Raw genomic sequence first — 20,136 nt, 5'->3', positions numbered from 1 at the left:
TCTGTCTTAAACCCAATTCTGTTTTTGCAGTGGACAGCCTGCTGAAATACACTGGCTATGGGAATGCTGCAGGACTTTTGGCGGCTAGAGGCCTCTTGGCTGGAGGAAGGGGAGATAATTGGTACTCAGAAGATGAAGACACAGACACTGAAGAATACAAAAATGCAAAACCAAAGTATAGTATCACATTTCTTTTACCTAACTGTGGCTGTGCCTTTGAGTTGGTTATTTGCCTTTCACTTCCTTTGTCTTTTATTTTCCAAATTTTTCTTCTTTTCTGGATTTGGAAGCTTTCCACTTAACAGTGTCTTTAGAGGCAATTTCATAACTAGTGCCTTAGACAATGACTTCAAGTGATTGAGGAAGGATAATGTGTCAAGAAATGTTCTACTACATGATATTTTCAACATGTTCATTATCCTCTCCCAAGTTCTAAGAGAGCTGGTGTTTTTAGATATCTACCCTCATGTACTGAAAAAGTGTTATGCTTACTATTTGCCTTTCTTTCCATAGGTTGAGGTTTTATAAGATATAATTAACATCAAGTATTTAAATTGAACATTTAATGCGTCGGTCTTTTTCAAAATCTAAATGTAGATTCTGATCTTCCCTCTTGCATAAAATCCCTTATGAGTCAGTAAGATAATGCAGCAAGGTACGTTACTATCAAAAGGAAAGAAGTCTGATTCCACAGTGAATTTTAATCAAACACTTATCTTTTAACAAATACTCAGTGCACTAAATAAGCAAACCAGAGACTCTGTGAAGGCTTCTCTGAGTCAGTATTTACAAATTAAAGACACTAATTCTTTTTTATCCCACGATAAACCATCTCTCCTTCTTCCTATTCCCTCCCATCCTTTTCACCCCCTTCTTAGCCCCATCCCAGATAAACTTCTTAGTTTACACGTATTAAGAGTTATTTGAGCTCAGTTTTTTCTGGGTTGCATTACTGAACATGCCAAAAGGTGTGCCCTTCCTTTTTGGCATTATCAGTGAGGTTGTCATGCTGTATTTCCTACTTCACATCTTCTTGAGTGTGGTGTGGATGATGTAGCAGGTGATCAAGGACAGACAATCCTTATCTGCAAAATTAGATCCTTTTAAAATATTTATATATAAATTGTGGCCTGTTGCCATGAAAGTAATGGGTTATCAGAAGGTGAAAGAAATGATCAGTCCCCAGTTGGGCAAGACATATATGGCCTGTTTCTTGGCAAATCGGGTCTGAGTAGATAGTGTTACTTTTAGCACCCCCAGTACTATCAGCTTCAGCAGAAACCCTATAGAGTATGTCCTAGAAATAAAGGCTTTTGGTAGAAAAAGCTAGCAATGACTCTAAGCAGTGTGGTCTTAAGACTATCACCATTTAGTTGTTATAAATTGGCTGTCTCTATCAAGTATTTGAAGCTAAGATAGAGGAATCATGCTCCTTTCTTTCCCTAATTATAGAAGTTATCATTCTAAATTTGTCTTTTTCCAGCCCACAAACTATATTTCCATATCAGTTTAACATTGATATCATTATTTGAGCCATTAAAATATACCACATGAAAAGTCTCATATTTTTACATGAAGGTGGAAAAGAGGCATTTCTTATATCCCAGGGTGCATGAACACAGTCAACTAAGGTAGAAAACTCATGAGTACTCATGGATGGTTGATATATTTGCATCTTGATGTGTATTGTGGAGTTTTTTGGTAGGTGACTTCTTATAATGGTAATGATCAAATGATCATATATCTAGCAAGCATAAGAATGCTACTATAATAAGAATGAACTCAGAGAAAGCAAAAGAAAACTGATTCTCTCCCAGTAGTTTGGGAGAAAGAATTGTTACATGATGGAAGTAATGTTATATTTCAGGAGAGCACCTTTTGTTTAAACCAGTAACCATGATGTGTGATATTACTGTCTTGGCTTTCTGTCATAGAAAGGTTATATACTAGCCAGGCCCAGTGGCTCAGCCTGTAATCCCACGCTTTGGGAGGCTGAGGTGAGTGGATTGCCTGAGCCCATGGGTTCGAGACCCATCTGGGCAACTTGGCGAGACCTATCTCTACAATAAATAAATTAAAAAAAATTAGCCGGGCGTGGTAGTCTCCGCCTGCAGTTCTGGCTACTTGGAAGGCTGAGGCGGAAGGATTGTCGGAGCCCAGCAGGTCAAGGCTGCAGTGGCCAGGAGTGGCCACTGCACTCCAGTCTGGGTGACAGAGTGAGACTCCAACTCAAAAAAAAAAAAAAAGAAAGGTTATATACTTAAGCCTTATTTACATCCCTTATTGGAATTTTATTCAGCCTTTTGGACTTGGTTTATAATGTTCATAAGAATGATGTGTTAGTGTGGTCAGAATAGTCACCATTATGAAATCGTTTCTTAAACATTGCTCATTACAAGTATAAAAATGTGTTTTTCAAGTAGCATCACATTTTCCCTCTTTACATAGATTTGCATCTATTTTTCTCCTAAGTCTTCTTTCTTTAAGGTAAAATAGTATGGTGGGACATTTAATATGTTACTTTATACTTTCACTATTTTGAAGTGCAACTATAAACGTGAGTGTGCAAGTGTCTTTTTGATAGAACGATTTATGTTCCTCCAGGTATATTCCCAGGGGAAGGATTGCTGGATCATATGGAAGATCAATTTTTAGTTCTTTTAGGAATCACCACACTGCTGTCCACAGAGGCTGAACTAGCTTGCACTCACACCAACAGTGTAGAAGCATTCCCTTTTCTCCACACCCATGCCAGCATCTGTTGTTTTTTTATTTATTAATGATGGCCATCCTTACTGAGTTAGGTGGTATCTCATTGTAGTTTTGATTTGCATTTCTCTGATGATTAGTGAGGCTGAGCATTTTTTTCATGTATCTATTGGCTGCTTCATGTCTTCTTTTGAAAAGTGTCCATTCATGTCCTTTGCCCACTTTTTAATAGGGTTGTTGGTTTTTTCCTTTCAGTTCATTTGAGTTCCTTTTAGATACTGGATGTTAGGCCTTTGTCAGATATATAATTTGCAAATGCTTTCTCCATTCTGTGGATTGTTCCCTCACTCTCTTGATGGTTTCTTTTCATACTCAGTGATCTGTCACAGAAATAAAGAACTGAACACCACATGTTCTCACTCATAAGTGGGACCTGAACATTAATCACATTAGAGAGAGGGACTGGCAGTCGCTAGGCACTGCTGAGGAGGGAGGGAGGGATGGAGGGAGGGAAGGAAGGAAACACAAAGAGTACCTGGTCCTATACCAGAGAGGTGAGGGCTAATTGGAGGCCCAAACTTCACCTGCATGCAACCTGCTTGTATCATTAATCCTTACTTGTACTCCACATCTCTATAATAAAATAAAATTTAATAAAAATAAAAAAGGAAGACTGAGGGAATAAAAGTAATATGTTACTTTAGAGTACTTCTTCAAATGGTCCCTGTAGAAATGCTAGTGAACAAAGTTCTTTGCAAGCAAGAATACAGTGCCCTTTTGTTCTCCGGGGAGTGATACACAAAGTGCAAACAACTTTTTTCCTAAAAATTGTTAATTTTTTTTAAACGAATCTAGACAAGCTTATAAAATCAATATCTGAAAAGATTACTTACTCTCCTACCACCATTTACCCTTCACCAGTAAGAGTTCCCAAGATCCAAGTCTGCTTTTCTTACAGTGCGTTTATTCACAACAGTTGCTAGTATTGGAAGAAGCAGAGAAATTACCCTTCATCCAGTTGGCCCTAGTTCCACTGTCACAAATGTAAGTGGATTGTGATTAATGCACCAAGGTAACCTGTAATCCTTTACTGGAATCTGAAACCAATAATTGTATGGAGCTTACATTCAGACTATGTGAGATAGTTAATATCACAGCAAAGCTTTTTGTGTCAAAATAAATGTATTTAATGGACTGGAAATGGCTTTCTTCAATTAACATACTTAAAAATCCATTCATAGAATCAAGTTACATGCCACATAAGTTTTTGCTGTATGTCTAGACAGGTTGGCTAAAAGTCTTCAGATAAGTTGTGTCAAAGGAAAACCAAATTTCTAAATTTTAACTTTGATACCTTTTTTTTTTTAATGCCTCTGAGTATGGAGGCCCCTTTACTGGATAGGTGATATCATATAACTGATAGGGTTTGTACATCATTTTAGACATCAAGAGAAAGGTGTGTCTAATGACATTTGGCTCATTAGACCAGTGACTTTCAGGCTGGGTGCACAGGTGTCTAGAGGTCCAAAGAGGTGTCTTTAAAAAGCTGCTTTATGGAAGAGTAGGATTAAGAGGAGACCAAAAATGGACAGAACCCTAGGACACGTCTTTATACTGTTAACACTCCATATTAGTGCACAATCAGATTCAGAAGCTTAAAAAATCATTGCACTGATAAGCTCAAGGGTGTTTCTTTCTTGACCATATTTTTCTCTGCTGTAGCTATGCCAGCAGCTGTACAGACAGTTTCTTCAGCACAAGGCAAGATACTTTTTCATTTGTCAATATTTTGTTATGCTAATTAAGTTAAATCTCATAGTTGCCTCATTATATTGGAGGCTACATAAATAATTTCTGTATTTTAAATGTTTCTTGAAGTAAGTGAAACAGGAACCAAGACTTGACTGTTTTTCTCTTTCCCAGTTTCAGTTGTGATGGTGTATTTATGTATAATAGAATTTAACTAACATTTCTAAGAACTGGAATTTATTACCATAAGCAGTCATGAAATGTATCTAAACTCAAATTTCTAAGCATTCAATAAAATCCAGCATCCCTTCTCGATAAAAACCTTCGAATACCTAGGCATCAAAGGTACATTCCTCAAAACAATAAAAGCTGTCTATGACAGACTTGCAGCCAACATCATGCTTAATGGTCAGAAGCTGGAAGCATTCCCCGTAAGATTTGGAACAAGACAAGGATGCTCACTCTTACCCCTCCTATTCAACATAGTACTGGAAGTCCTAGCCAGAGCATCAGGCAGGAGAAGGAAGTCAGGGATATCCAAACACCAAAAGAAGAAGTTAAATTTGCAGTTGATGTGATTCTATACCTAGAAAATCCTAGAGAGTCTGTCAAAAACCTCCTTGAACTGATAAACGGGTTCAGTAAAGTCTCAAGATACAAAATCAACATGCAAAAGGCAGTTGGAGAAAAGGGAACATTTCTATACTGTTGGTGGGAATGTAATCTAGTTCACCCGTTGTGGAATTGAGCTTCCATATGATCCAGCAATCCCTCTTCTGGGAATATACCCAGAGGAACATAAATCACTCTACCAAAAAGACACCTGCACACATATTTTCACTGCAGTACTAGTCACAATAGCAAAAACATGGAACTCATCCACACACCCATCAAAACTGGACTGGATAAAGAAAATGTGGTACATGTACACAGTGGAATATTATGCAGCCATAAAGAAGAACAAAACATGCGTATTCAGTTTATGGCCTTCATAGCATGTATGCAGCTAGAGACCATCATACTAAGTGAACTATCACAGAAACAAAGAACTGAATACGCATGTTTTTATGCATAAGTAGTCTCTGATCACTGGTCACATAAGCACAAGGGTGGAACTGGCAGACGCTGGACACTGCTGCCAGGGCAGGCAGGCAGGACAGCACATGGTAACACACTGTGTACCTGGTCCACTATCAGGGGAAGAGAGGACTAGCTAGAAGCCCAGACTTCACCTGCATGCAATTTTCTTATGTAGTAAATCCTCACTTAAACCCCACAACTCTAAAATAATTTTTTAAAAATAGGAAAAAATAATAAACTCAGATTTCTAAAAGACCAGAAATCATTGCTACTTCTGTCTGCCACATATACTGGTTCCAGAAGTTTACCAGCCTTTGTGATATTTGCAGTCATTCAGTTTTTCAGTTTCAAAATTGAGTTCTCTAATTTTCTTTTGTATTACAATTTGGGTTAATGGCCAGCAAGAAGCCAGGTATGTTAGCTGAACTACATACAGTGCTAAGCTTTGCTCCAGTTTTATTTGCTCCAGATCATAACCATTAGTTTTCTATATCTTTTATATAAAGGATATTGCTTTTACTCAAAAAGCCTAGCAGGAAACATTTCAAAAGCACTATAATTTAAGAAGAAATTTTGGAGCCTTTTTTGTTGTATTGCCTAGATGCAACTTAGTATTCATGTATGTGTATGTATTCGGCATGTATATATGTGTGTGACTGGTACTTAGTAGATATCAAATAAATGAAAGAATGACATCATATTACCCTCTTTCCATTGCTAATATAATGCAAAGACTTGGATTAGGATGCAATTTCATGAATTTACCCTAGTTCTTTAATGTGGAATCAGTGTTACATTTATAGGATAATTCTCAAATCACTTGAGATATTTTCAGGAACTGGTATCTCTTCAAAGTGTATCTGAATTTAATTCCAGCAGATACAACAAAACCACCTAGTTGTTGTGTAGCTGCTTTAGTGAAGATTACACATACATCTCCATAGTGACAATTTGACAGAACAGAGTAACTCATTTCCTAGATCATCTGAGGCCATCTGTGTTGCTTATTTCTGAGCAAGTAGCTCACTAATGCATAATAACAATAGCTGTATTTATTGAGTGCTTAATGTGTGCCAGGGATTTTTCGAACAACTATAGAAATATTATCTAATTTAATCTTCACGATAACCCTTTGGGGTAGGGTTATTCCCATTTTACAGATAAGAAAACTAAACTCAGTGAAGTCAATTTGTCCAAAGCAAACAGTTTATAAGTGGTAGGTGGCCTGACTCTAGACCTGTGGCTTTGGTGAATTTTGTTGTTGTTTTTTGAGGTAGGCAAAACAAGTTCTATTGTACTTTTCACTCTTCCTTTTTTATTTTAGGGGTAAAACATACATAACATTAAATTTGCTGTTTGAACTGATTTTAAGTGTATAGATATGTAACATTAAGTACATTCACACTATTTATATCCAGAATCTTTTCATCTTCCCCAAAGAAACTCTGAACCCATTCCTCCTCCTCCTAACTCCTGGTTCCACAACTCTACTTTCTGTCTCTAGGGAATCTAGAAATTTTTTTTTGAGTGGAAGTCTCACTCTGTTGCCCAGGCCGGAGTGCAGTGGCACACTCATGCCACTGCAGCCTCGACCTATTGGGCTCAGGCGATCCTTCTGCCTCAACCTTCCAAGTAGCTGGATCCACAGGCATGCACCACCATGCCTGGCTAATTTTTCTTGATTTATTGTAGAGATGAGGTCTTGCCAAGTTGTCCAAGCTGGTCTCAAACCTGTGGGCTCAGGCAGTCCTCTCACCTCGGCCACCCAAAGTGCTGGAATTATAGGTATGAGCCACTGCACCCGGCCTAGAAATCTTATATAAGTAGAATCATATATAATATTTGACCTTTTATGACTGACTAAGTTCACCTAGAATAATGTTTTCAAGACTCATTTGTATTGTAGCGTGTGTCAAAATTTTCTCCCTTTTGAAGGCTGAATAATATTCCATTGTAATTACATACCATATTATGTTTCTCCATTTATCTATCAGTGAACACTTGGATTGCTTCTACCTTTGGCTTTTGTGAATAGTGCTGCTGAACAAGTGTGCACCAATATCTGTTCAAGTGCTTGCTTTCAGTTCTCTTTCATATATACCCAGAAGTGGAATTACTGCATCCATGGTAATTCTGTTTAATTTTGCTGAGGAACTGCCATACCATTTTACACAGCAGCTGTACTGTTTTTATATTCCTATTAGCATTGCACAAGTTTCTCTTTTCTCCACATCCTCACAGCACTTGTTATCTTCTGGGATTGTGTGTGTGTGTTTGTGTTTTTCGGTAATAGCCATCCTAATCATTGTGAAGTCAATTAACTGCTCCTGTATTCTGCTTTAGAGCCAATCAAAGGGAGAGATGAGTTTGCCCTCAGATAACTTCCCTATTCTTAGAGCATCTGTTATCTTTCTTTGATAGAACCAAAACAGAAAATAAGAGAAAGAAAATGTGTCTGTATATAACACGAAATCCCTAAAAGCACAAAAGTTCTATTTGATTCATTTTAGGTCAATAAATACATACATCTGCCAGGTAGTTGTGGCTCTATCTTCAGATACATCACCCGTTGTTGCCATCACTGCTATCACTCTGGTCCAAACTAAAATTATATCTCTCTCCAGGATCATTCTAATAGCTTTGTTATTAATAATTTCTTATTAATACTTAATTTAGTAGCCTTGTTTTAATAGTCACTGGTATTATTGCCTCTGTCTCTCAACACAGCAGTGTGATCCTTATTAAAATGTAAGTAAGATCGTGTCAGCTGTTCAAAAGTCTACAGTAGATAAAAACCAAAGTCCTCCCAGTGGTATACCTGTGCCCTTCCTTGCTATACTGTCACCACGCTGACCTCTTCACTATTTGTCAACATTCCAGACCCGCTCCTGCCTGAGCTGAAGCCTTTGCAATTGACTGTTCCTTCTGCCTGGAAAGCCTGTTCTCCAGATAGCTACTCTAACTCATTCCCTCATCTCCTTCAAGTCTTTACTCAAATATCACCTTCTCAGTGAAGCCTGTTCTGTCCTCTTATCAACAGTTGCATCCCAACTCATTTATTAATTGGGAAGAACATTTTTTAAACAGTTATGTCACTCCTACGTTTACCACTCCACCTTGTACCTCCTGACATCACTCGTTTTTCTCCCAGTGCTTATAACCTTCTAACATTCCATGTATCTTATTTATTAGATCTATTTTCTTCACTAAAAGATAAAGGAAGAGTTTACTTGTTTGTTTAATCTGTTTTTGTTCAGTGAGATGTCCCCAGAATAGTGCCTGGCACACAGTAGGCACAGTACATTTATGTTGAATGAATTCATTTTTTGAGTTGTTGAGTAAGTTGATTTTTTGAATCAGTCCTAATCATTAGCATTAGGATACCAAAATGATTGAGTTTCCTTCCCTCATCAGCCTCCACATCTAGTTGGGGAGTGTGAGCAAGGGAATGGAATTCAAGAAAAAAATTTCCATTTTGCTATTTGTATTATTAGGGGGTGGGACAAATATTCTGGGGTTTTTACCTGGAAAGACGTTTTTAGCTTTATTCTCCTATACATCTCCTAATTTCTTATCCCACCTGTCCCTTTCCTTACTAGTCGTAGCTTACAAAAATGCCTTTTCCTAAAAACTCTAATCCCTTTCATAAAGACTGCAAATTGTTGGGATTTAGCCCACAAGTATTTTTTTTTTTTTTTTTACTTACTACATGTAGTATTGATGATTTTTTGTTTGTTTTACATAGTGCTTCTTTAAATAATTTAATCACTTACCGGCATTTAGAATTTAAATATTTTAGATGATTTTCTAGATTTCTAGAATCTTTTGGAAAATTGAAAATTCTGATAACATAGGACCTGCATTCTCACATGGGAGCCAAACGATGGAATTGATCAACTGTGCTTCTCTTCATGCCAGGCATAAGCTGCTTTCATTTCACAGTTTGTTCTATTCACTTATCTCATCTGCCTAACTCCTGTAGGTGACTTTATAGTCCTCTCTCTCTCTCTCTCTCTCTCTCTCTCTCTCTCTCTCTCTCTCTCTCTCTCTCTCCCTCTCTCTTTCAGTTGGGGGTCTCACTCTGTCACGCAGGCTGGGGAGCAGTGGCATGATCATGGCTCACCACAGCCTCAATCTCCTGGGTTCAGGCAATCCTTGCACCTCAGCCTCCTGAGTAGCTGAGACTATAGGTGCACGGCTGGCTAATTTTTTATAGAGATGAGGTCTTGCTGTATTGCCCAGACTGGACTCACTATAATCCTTTCTTTAACCAGAATGCTTTTAGTAAAGTTTAAGGCACACTTTTTAGAGATTGAAGTTAATTTTCATAGAGCTGAGGAAACTTAATGGATATTTTTTGTTAAATGACCTAGTACTGTTGATGTTAGCCAAAGGTGTCAATAATCTGAAGAAAGAGCAAGACTTTAAATATAGTTCGGCTTTTATACCTGTGTTCATTTGCCCATACCTTTTTAGTATGTCTTAATCCTTTTGTCTCTAGGACCGTAACTGCTGTCAATTCATATAATGGTCCTATATAATATAAAATTTGTGGTGAAATTCCACAGATAAGAGTTTAGACACTTCTTATCGCTTAATTGGAAGTCATAAATGATAGGGTTAGAGTGCTGGAAAGATGATAGAGGGGAGCAGAAACAAAGTGGAAGAGAGAATGGTAAATATAATTGCCTGTAAAGTGTCTACCACACGTGCGCCTGTAGTTCTGGCTACTTGGAAGGCTGAGGCGGAAGGACCACCAGAGCCCGGCAGGTCGACTCTGGGGTCGCCGTGAATGTGCCACTGCACTCCAGTCTGGACAACAGAGTGAGACTCCAACTCAAAAAAAAAAAAAAAATGTCTATCACAATTAGTGTCCTTAAAGCACCTTAAGAGTCAATTTTGGAATGAAATAAATCAAGATCTGGAAAGCTAAGTCTCGGACTGTACCACTTAAAGTTGTGAAAGTGCTAGGTATTTGGTTCAACCAAAATCATCTATTTTATGAAACTTCACATCATTGTTGTCATGGTGACTATTAGTTGTTTTCCTCTTCTGGGTAGGGAAACTATATAAGACTCTGGTTTGAGGTGGGAAGCGGGAGTAGAGACAGTGTCCATCTGTCTTCTGCCACAACACATTGGCATTTCTCCCATAAGAAAGTGGTATACTTCGCTGCCCTAACTGGTGTTTTCTGTGACTTTGTTTACATTCTTCTGAGTATCAAGGGGGAAAATGTCTTTTTAAGAGAAAAAAATGAAACCTGAATCCCTGGAGTGGCTTTGAGGGGTTGGAATGTTTTACTCTATGAGTGAAGGTTGAGGTCTTACTCTGTAAAAATGAATTTCTGGCTGCTGCTTTTATACTCAGATAGCAAAGAATCTTGTTACTTTAGTAGATAATTTCAGAATAAGCCATTAAATCATTTTAGCAGCCAGGGGATTTGAGGTCAGCTTATGGAAAACGGACATCATTTCCACTAAGCTATTAAGAGAACCAAGAAAATAATCAAACATCGCCTAATCCAGGAATTCATATCCTGACTTTGTGTGCTGTGGTACCCACAATACCACAGAGCTTCCTAGTGTGTCTTCCTGACACATTTTGTCCCTGAGGCACATGATCACTTGTGCAAATGTCATTATGTCCTAAAACAGTCTGTGGTCCTGATTTTTTCAAATCTTTCCTCCATGGAACTTCAGAAGCCTTCTCTCAAGAGGCAAATGAGCCAAATGCAGTGGCTTATGCCTGTAATCCCAGACACTCAGAAAACTGAGGCAGGAAGATCGCTTGAGGCCAGGAGTTTAAGACCAGTCTAGGCAATATAACAAGACTCCATATCTAACCCCCCCCCAAAAAGCCTGGCATATTAGTATGTGCCTGTAGTCTCAGCTACTTGGGAGGCTAAGGCAGGAAGATCACTTGAATCAAGAATTTGAGGCTGCAGTGAGCTATGATCATACCCCTGCCCCCCAACCTGGGTGACAGAGTGAAAACCCAACCCTTAAAAAGAAGAAGAAGAGGCAGGTGAGCATGATGTACATAGTACATGATGTATATCTACTTTCCCTTATACTTTTTTCTTTATCTGCTTGGGAAGTGGTATCTATCTATAATAAGTACCTTTATTTATTTATATGACTAGTTGTTTTTCTAATTTAGCAGGTGGCAGAAGAGAAACCAGTGAAAAGAGATGTCTTGTTATATGCCTGAGCAAATAATAGATGGGTAGTAGAACTGTGTTTTCAGTGCGGTTTCTGGGTACATTACTGTAGTTCTCAGAAGCCTTGTCTGGGTCCTCTTTGATTTTTGGGAAATACGATGACCCATTCAGCATTTTTGTTGATGGCCTTTAACTAGAGACCTTTTTCTCTTCTTTTATGAGTGCCTGAAAAAAGGAGAGGAAGTAGTAGCTCACAGTGAGTATCTACAGCAGGCACTCTAGACTAGTGGTTCTTAACTTCATTATATATTAGAATCACACACAGATTTAGTTGTTCTGAGGTGAGACCCAAACTTTTTCCTTAAAATTTCCCAAGAGAGTCTAAAGCACAGCCAAGGCTAAGAATTAGTGACGAGCCTGTGGGTCTTCAGAGCCCGTGGAAGTGCCTTAAGACAAAGTCAGTCAATGGGGACAAATAAGGGGGTTCCAGGCCTCCACTCTCCTTGGCTAGTCCTATCCCCTTTCTGCCTAAGCTGTTCACTTTTGTCTATTTTATATACTGGGTTTCTAAAAGGGAAAGAAAGTTTTTTAACCACAGGTCAAGATATAGGTATTATGCAAGAATGGCAAGACAGGTTTTTAATTTGATTTTTTAGGATGGTGAATGTTGAGTCCTTCCACAACAATCTATATGTCATGTAGCCTTTGGGGAAGTAGAAAAAGAAAAGGAAATCTATAGTAATAGATAACAGTACATAGTGAGCTAGTCTTTACTCCAAATGAGAAAAGCCTTGGTCAGTAAAAAAACGTAACTTGCCCAAGCAAAAGTCCCAAACAGGGTTTGCAAGCTGGCTGCCAGAGGATCTGATTAATCACACTGTCTTTGTTTCAGGTCAACATCATTTTTAAAAAATTTAAACTGGCACGGTTTTTGCCCCCAGTCTTCAACACTCCACATTGTGTATATTTGACCCGTTCACTTACTTGCTCATCCTGAAGGCCTGGCCCCTGAAAGCATTTGTGTTTGTAGACCCTAGAAAACAAGTTATTAGCAGTTGCTCTTTGCAGGGCTATGTAATTTGATCATTAAAGACAAACTGTCTGGGCTGGGCACAGTGGCTCACGCTTATAATCCCAGCACTTTGGGAGGCCGAAGTTAGAGGATTGCCTGGGCCCACAGGTTCAAGAACAGCCTGGGCAACTTGACGAGACCTCGTCTCTACAATAAATCAAAAAATTAGTCAGGTATGGTGGCGCGTGCCTATAAACCCAGCTACTTGGAAGGCTGAAGTGGAAGGATTACCTGAGCCCAGCAGGTCAAGGCTGTGGTGGCAAAAAACAAACAAAAACAAAAAAAACTGACGGTACTTGGCTAGTACAAGATGCTGTAACCTCTTGTCTACTTCTCCAGAAAAAAAAATGTTACAGATATTCAGCAACCATTGAAAGAGTTATTATCTTTTACTACTTCTCCTCAAAAAAAAAAACACTATGACTTTTATCTGAGGAATAGTTTGTTTGGTATTAGAACTTCATACAAAGTTTATATAAGATTCTCATTTTAAGTACTATATTAAATCTATTTCCTGAAAACCAGGATGATATACCTGTCTTTGGGAGGCTAGATTTCATTAATTTTTTAATCTAGGTCATATCAAAATAGTTAAAATTGTCTTCTGCTTTATCTTTTATTATTTAAACACTCATTGCCCTCTGTGGTCTCACTAATGGACTAATTTCCTGAGATTATAAATTGGCATGCCTTCATTTCCAGATTGCAGCCTCTCTGTCATCATTTTTCCAATTTTTTGATGTTTGTTTTATGCTGTATTACAAAATGGATTTCCTTATTTCTTCTCTGAATTCATTTGTCCCCTATAATTAACGAATAAACTGTGCATCCAAGGATATTTATCCTAACGGCACTAGTCAAATTTATATATTTTTTAAAGTAACCATGCCTTTAAAAAAAAGTTGGCAAGTCAATTTAGGTTTTTAAAAACAATAACTATAGTCCATTTCCTAAAGCAAATTAGTAGAAAAGTCCATTTTTAAAAATTCTATGGCAGTTCTGTACCACAAAATTACTATTGAAATTATTGCCAATTTTTTGGCTATTATACTCTTTCTTATCATAACTTAAAAGTTGGACCAGAAAAGTATAGAAAGAGCATAATTTTAAAACATACAGCATAACTTTTTTTTCTTTTTGTAGCATTAATCTTATCACTGGTCATTTAGAGGAACCAATGCCAAACCCCATAGATGAAATGACAGAAGAACAAAAAGAATATGAAGCCATGAAACTTGTCAACATGCTTGATAAACTTTCCAGGTATTGTATTCCCATACATTTTTTGCTCGGTTTCTAAAAATGTTCTATTTTCTTGTCTCTCTCACGGAGAGTTACCATAAAACAGCAACTCTGGAAATCCATGTTGATTGGAACAGGGTGGCCCCAGGCAGCAGTAGTTCAGATATCTTTTGGCTACCATGGTTTTTCTACATGTGCCGCTTCTGGATGTGCATTCTTAAACATTTAAACTCGCAAAGCTAAGATAGTCACTACCAGATCTCTGTAATATTTAACCAACTAACCTCCCTGTCTTCAAAAAGATGCTGTGAGTTAGATTCAATGATTTTGCTGCTGCTTGTATTTTTGTTTTAGTCTGCTTTGGTTTTTGTTCCAAATCATGATGCGCCCCTTCCCCATTTTTGATGTGTAAGTTTGCAATTATGCCTTTTTGGGTTGCTGCTGAAACCAAGACTTCTAAAATACCATGTGCCTAATAGGAAAGGTTGAAAAGAAATAGCTCAAATGAAGGATTTTCTGAAAGCACCTGTATTAATTAGGGGTTCTAAAAAACAGTTAACCCCTTCCCCTCTTGCCTCACTTCTCCTTCCCCTCCAAAAAACATCAGTTTTGAAAATAATTAAATCAAGTATATACTAATCAACTGATCATTTTGGAGGAGTCACTAGAAAATAATTCCTTACATACTTGGCTGAATTGCTGTTTTTCAGTCATACATTGAATCACTATCTCCTTTAAGCCATCTTGAATGAATGCTTCTGTGTGTTGGTGGCACCTGCCACTTATAGATGAATTTCTTCTGATCATCTCCTTTTTTCATAATAACCTGGAAAGGCTAGTATCCCTCAGTGAAGAGAAGTAGCAATTAGAATGAGAAAGCCAGAAAGCCAACCGTGAAAGGGAAAGGTGCAGCAAAGAAACAAGTAGAGGTTAAGGGCATAGAAAAGACTTAGGGTAGAATTGGACAAGAGCAAGAGGCTAACATGGGTAGTGTGACAAGTATGGGTATTTAGACACTCTGTGGAGTATGAGCTTTTTTCAAATGATGCTGATAATGTGATAGAAGTTGTTTAGAAGTAGCTTTATTATCTACAATACTACTAAGACTAGAACTCAGTAACTTCCAGCTAGCCCTTTTAAATTCTCATACTTTCCCAAGAAGATTAGAATTTACAACTAATTGACTGTGCTCAAAAGATATTGCTGTCTGTTTGTAAATTACATTCTCCTTACCTTTATAGAGAACAGACATGTTCCATCCAGAAGTAATTAACAGTCACAGAGGAGATACTGATAAGGCAAACCTATAGGAGGCAGAATTACAAATTCTAAATGAATATATAAAAATAAGGTAATGTGTTTGACTACTTTCAGAAGGATCTGATGTAGTTAATGATACAGTGATATAAATACAACAGGATGAGAACCAACAGTTCATCTGTGGAAGCTGGAGGGGAAAGTGTTAGCAAGGACCTGAGTAGATCATATTAGTGTATTAGGACAGTAAACCTGTTAAGTTGCATATATTTCATATTCTGAGCAACAGTATACGTTTTTAAAGGTTAACACAGATGCTATTTAACTGACCCATCTATCCTGGCTGAGTAAATTCCAAGCTAGGGAAATGGAAGATGGGGGAAAGAACTGCCTAAGACAATGCAATATAATCTGAGTACTTGGCTTGCTGATAGAAGCATTGCCATTTCATTAGGCATCCCTACAACAGGCACAGAAAACAAAGATGCTAGGTCCTTCTCCTTTTAATCTCAGGGGAATCCACATATTTTAGAAGCTGCCAATAAATAAATACATAGACCTCAAGTCTGAAATCGCCAGGCTTCCACTTGATTTAAACTATGCCTCAGAGAAGATATATACTTACCAGGAAACACCCAGCAGATGCCCAACTGAGGGTGATGCTGATTTTTGCATGTATAAAGCAGAACAAATATGTCTTGTGTTGGCTTTGATGGTACCAATTTTGCCATTAAAGTTGAAGCAAAAGGCAACCTTGAGATTAGTTCTAAATCATATAGACTTTTGTGGGTGTTTTACATTGTCTGCCTTTGTGTGCTTTCTAACATTTGCTCTCACTGGTAACACTGGTGACAGAACTGTATAAAGATCAGCAGTGGGCATTCCAAAGCAGGAATGCAAAGAATGAAGCCATTCTTTATGTGTCTTATATGTCTGTTGTGCTGTATTCCTCATTAGTCTTAGGTTTCTTCTCTCTTCACTTTTTTTTTTTTGAGGTAAAAAAGATGTCATCAAGCCAAAATAGTCTAAACTCTGAAATGTAATTCAGGAAACATTTGCTAAGTAGCTACTCTGTGCAAGGCACTGTGCTAGGAAACTGAGGGAGATTCAGAGGTGAATATGACAGTCTCTGCCTTTGGAAAACTTCCATTCTAGCAGAGGAAATGGCTGTAATCTATTCTGGAATGCAAGGTAGAGGAAAATAATGACAAGATGAGGTCGCTGAACTGTAAGCACCAGGAAAAGGAGCAGTTCATTCTGTCTAGATGATTCAGAGAATATTTCACAGGGAAGGTAGTAGCATTTGTGCTGATCCTAGAATGCTGAGGTATATAATAAAAATATGGGAAAATAACCGTTCATCCCAGGTGGAGGAAAATTTAATCTTGTTAATAGGAGAAATCTTTGGTATTCACATACTGTATCTTTCTTCCAAAAAGCTCAGGTTGTTTTATCATTATTTGATTAATATAATATTTTATCAGATTTATCACTGGGGGAAGCAAGTACCAAAGAACTGCCCAAAACATTTCCAAGCTAATGACTGATGATAATTCATTTCCTTTTAACAGTTTACAAAACACTTCCACATATATTCTTTCTAGCTTCCTAATAAAGAGACTAGGACTTCATTTCCAGAACTCAAGACCTTTGCTCTGTTCACTGTGCTACTTGTTTGTCTGTTATAGTAAGTGTTTGCCAGAACACTTCCTAATCATCCTCTCAGCATTGTACTGAGGTTAGTTCCCTCAACTGTCACTCTAGGATGTTCTGCATTCAAACAAGTCTTTATTGTGCTAAGAGTGTACTACAGTTCTGTCTAATTAACTTTCCTTCTCATAAATGAAATCATTTTCTCCTGTACCTGAATTAAAAGGCATGTGAGTAAAGGATAGGGTTGGAGGTGATGTGGCCAATGAATGGACACTAGACACTTCCTTTTTTCCATCCATAGGAGAGCAGATGTGAAGGACCTGCACCAGGATGGTGGTTAGCAACAGTGGCCCGTACCAAAGCACTTACCAAAGTGATGACTAAGGTTGGTCATGCCAAGTACTGTTACTGAGCCTGGTGTAGGGCATAGATATTATTCACTTCCAAAATTGTAAAACCACCAATATAGAAGTTAAAATTACAATTCTGTTTTGCCTCTATGCTGGATATAGCCACTGTCAAGGAGCTTACCACCTTCGCAGCATTCTGTCAGCTAGATTTCAAAGGATACTAGAGAGCTTAGTGCTCAAATATTTTCTTTCCATTGACTACCAACTGACTTAAGAGTATTACAAGTTATTTTTTATCTTTTTAGCATAAATATTATATTTGTGACAGATGTAGATAAGGGGATTGGCAGTGTAGCTAGAGGTCTTAAGAGTTTGAAAATAATCTGAACCCTACAAATCCCATCATGTCTAGCTAGTACAGTGCCTTGTATCCTGTGGTTTCCACAGTGTGTGATGATGGAATAATGAAAATAGCTGATCCCCAAATTGAAGGTTAGGTTTTTGCTCTATAAAATAACCTATATGGCTTAAGACTTTAAAGCATACTTTGTCAGTACCATCTCCTGGCCAGACATCATAAAATACAGGACTGAAAAGAAATTCCATGAAGTACTTTGGACCATGGCCAGCTAATTTAAATATGTAAATATTGGGGTACATAATTCCTTTCATATAGAATGATAATTGTAATGTTTATCAAGCGTTAGCATTAAGGCCTGAGGTATGAGATTATGGAACGCTTCATTTGACATTTTTAATGTGAGAGCAGAAGTGGAAAAGGGGATGAAATTTGCCTGTCTCTTCACCTCCTCTTTCCTTCTCTGACTTAGAAAAAAAATAAGCCCCTGCAACTCAAGCAGGAGATTAGAATGGGGATTGTGTGTGGTTAAGCTAGTCCAGTGTGGCTAATACAATTGCATTTGCCTTAGCTACAGCACACAACTTGGATATAATAATGGTGTCTCCTCCACAAAAGGGGAGAGAGCATTGATTGGCTTAGGCCTAAAATGACCAAGGGAAATAATATTTCAAGTTACAGTTTTGTTTTGACTTCTTTAATCCCCTTTAGTTTCTAAACTGGAATTAGAATTGATTGATTCTTTACCCTGACCCCATCACTGTTTAACAAGGTTCATTGCCTTTTTGCTTACATATATATTCTACCACCAAAATCTATGTTTTATCATTTATATTTATAAAATAAAAAATGTTCTACCATTTCTTCCTTTACTCATCCATTCCTTAGCCAGTAATTTTTTTTTTTGACAGCCATTGTGTACTATTTGGAACATGGCTTTCTTAATAAATGCAGACATCAAATATAGGAAAGTTTCCTTTAATCAAGATTAATTTTAAACCTGTTAAGGCTGAGACAGATGATTTATAAACTTGTTAAGGCTGAGGCAGATGATTTATAACTGAAAAGTAACAAATACATAACTTCTCCTTATAAATAAGTTATTCCACTCTCCTTATAAAAATATCAACAACCATGATTACACCTACCTTTGTGATGAGTTAGTCAAGGAAATGGTTTTCAGATACATGTAAAAAATATGATCCAGTTTTTAAAACACTGTAAGATCTATTATGGATATGAAAGTGTAAAGGTTTTGTTTTCATCAGAAAATCCCTTATATCTGCCCTGTCCAATGTGGTAACCACTAACCATATAAGACTAAATGTGGTTAATCCAAATTGGATGTCCTCTAAGTGTAAAATACGAGATTTAAAAGACTTAATATAAAAAATAATGTAAAATATCTCAATAATTGTTTAATATGGATTGCATGTTGAAATGATAATTTTTTATATAATGGGTCAAGTGAAATATATTATTAAAATTAATCTTACCTATTCTTTTTCAATGTGGCTATGAGAAAACTTAAGATTGCATTTATATGGCTCACATTGTAACTTACATTATATTTCTGTTAGACAATACTGTTCTGTATCATTAAAACATACTGTAAGGTTGCTTGGAAATTCAATTAAGGGAACTTAAATCCAGTTAAGGTAATATACCCTTAAAGTAGAAAAGGAGGATTAATTTGAAAAGCTCGATCGTAGGTATCCTTAGGTTATAGAGGACCCTTCCGGTGGCTAGACACCCTGGAGTAGGATATCACGCTACCTTTGTATTGCCTGTTGGTAGTCACTGTCCTTTAGATCTGTAGTTGGAATGACTACGTTGAGCTCTGGGTTAAAGCACTAGCTGAAATGGCCTTTCACTATTAGAGAAACATCAAATAAGAATAATCTTCAGGCAATTCCTTCAGGTCCCCTTCCACTGAGGGAGGCTTTCTATCCCCTCTCAATAAATCCTGCTTTCTCATTAAAAAAAAAAAAAAAAATTCTTCACTGGCTGTTTTGGCTGTTTGTTCCCTTAATAACCCTCTTTCTTTAATTTTTAAGTCTATCTAATCGGGAGCATTAAGAACTTCTGTTTCTACTACTTTATTCAACAGTGTCAGTTGACCTGCTGACTTCTTATTAATATTTGTTTAGTTAATTGTACAACAGGGTAGAAAAGTTCTATAAATAAATTACCAAGCAATAATAAAGAACACTGTCACTTAAGCATAAAACTGAATTGTATTCTTCCAGTACTCTCCCTAACTTCTTTCTCTATATTTTTCAACCATGCTGTTTAATGTGAGGTGGATAGCAATTTTTAGAAGCTTTGCATGCGATCTGCTAACAAAATGAGAACAATAATAAAAGACTAATATAATGCTTAAAAGTTGTAAAGGTGCTTCCATATATGTTATCTACAGGGTAAGAGGTATTTTATTAAGGAGTAAATACACCAAAGATTAAGTAACTCACCTAGGATCAGGCATCTAGTTACTGATAACCACCAG

General features: G+C 37.3%; 1 protein-coding gene across 15 annotated transcripts in view; it reads left to right on the top strand.

Moving 5' to 3' along the window:
- The window catches only part of RIC8B (RIC8 guanine nucleotide exchange factor B), a 119,208-nt gene that overhangs the window by 87,323 nt on the left and 11,749 nt on the right, over nt 1-20,136 (top strand). For 6 of the 15 annotated variants that reach the window (XR_002481696.1, XM_008053575.2, XM_021710207.1 and 3 more), the window contains 2 exons: nt 31-175; nt 13,914-14,033. Coding sequence is in view for 11 of the 15 variants with exons in the window: in XM_008053575.2 (XP_008051766.1) it covers nt 31-175; nt 13,914-14,033 (265 nt within the window). In the remaining 4 variants the exon portion in view is untranslated. Of the gene's footprint in view, nt 1-30; nt 176-13,913; nt 14,034-15,782; nt 15,926-17,223; nt 17,308-20,136 lie in introns of all 15 variants that reach the window. The other 9 variants (XM_008053577.2, XM_021710210.1, XM_021710213.1 and 6 more) reach the window with 3 other exon arrangements.

This window comes from Carlito syrichta, unplaced genomic scaffold (genome assembly GCF_000164805.1).
Source record: "Carlito syrichta isolate Samal-C Ts95f unplaced genomic scaffold, Tarsius_syrichta-2.0.1 Scaffold288311, whole genome shotgun sequence".
NCBI classification, from domain to species: domain Eukaryota; kingdom Metazoa; phylum Chordata; class Mammalia; order Primates; family Tarsiidae; genus Carlito; species Carlito syrichta.
Note: the sequence above shows the minus strand (reverse complement) of the source record. Positions and strands in the feature narration are given on the sequence as shown.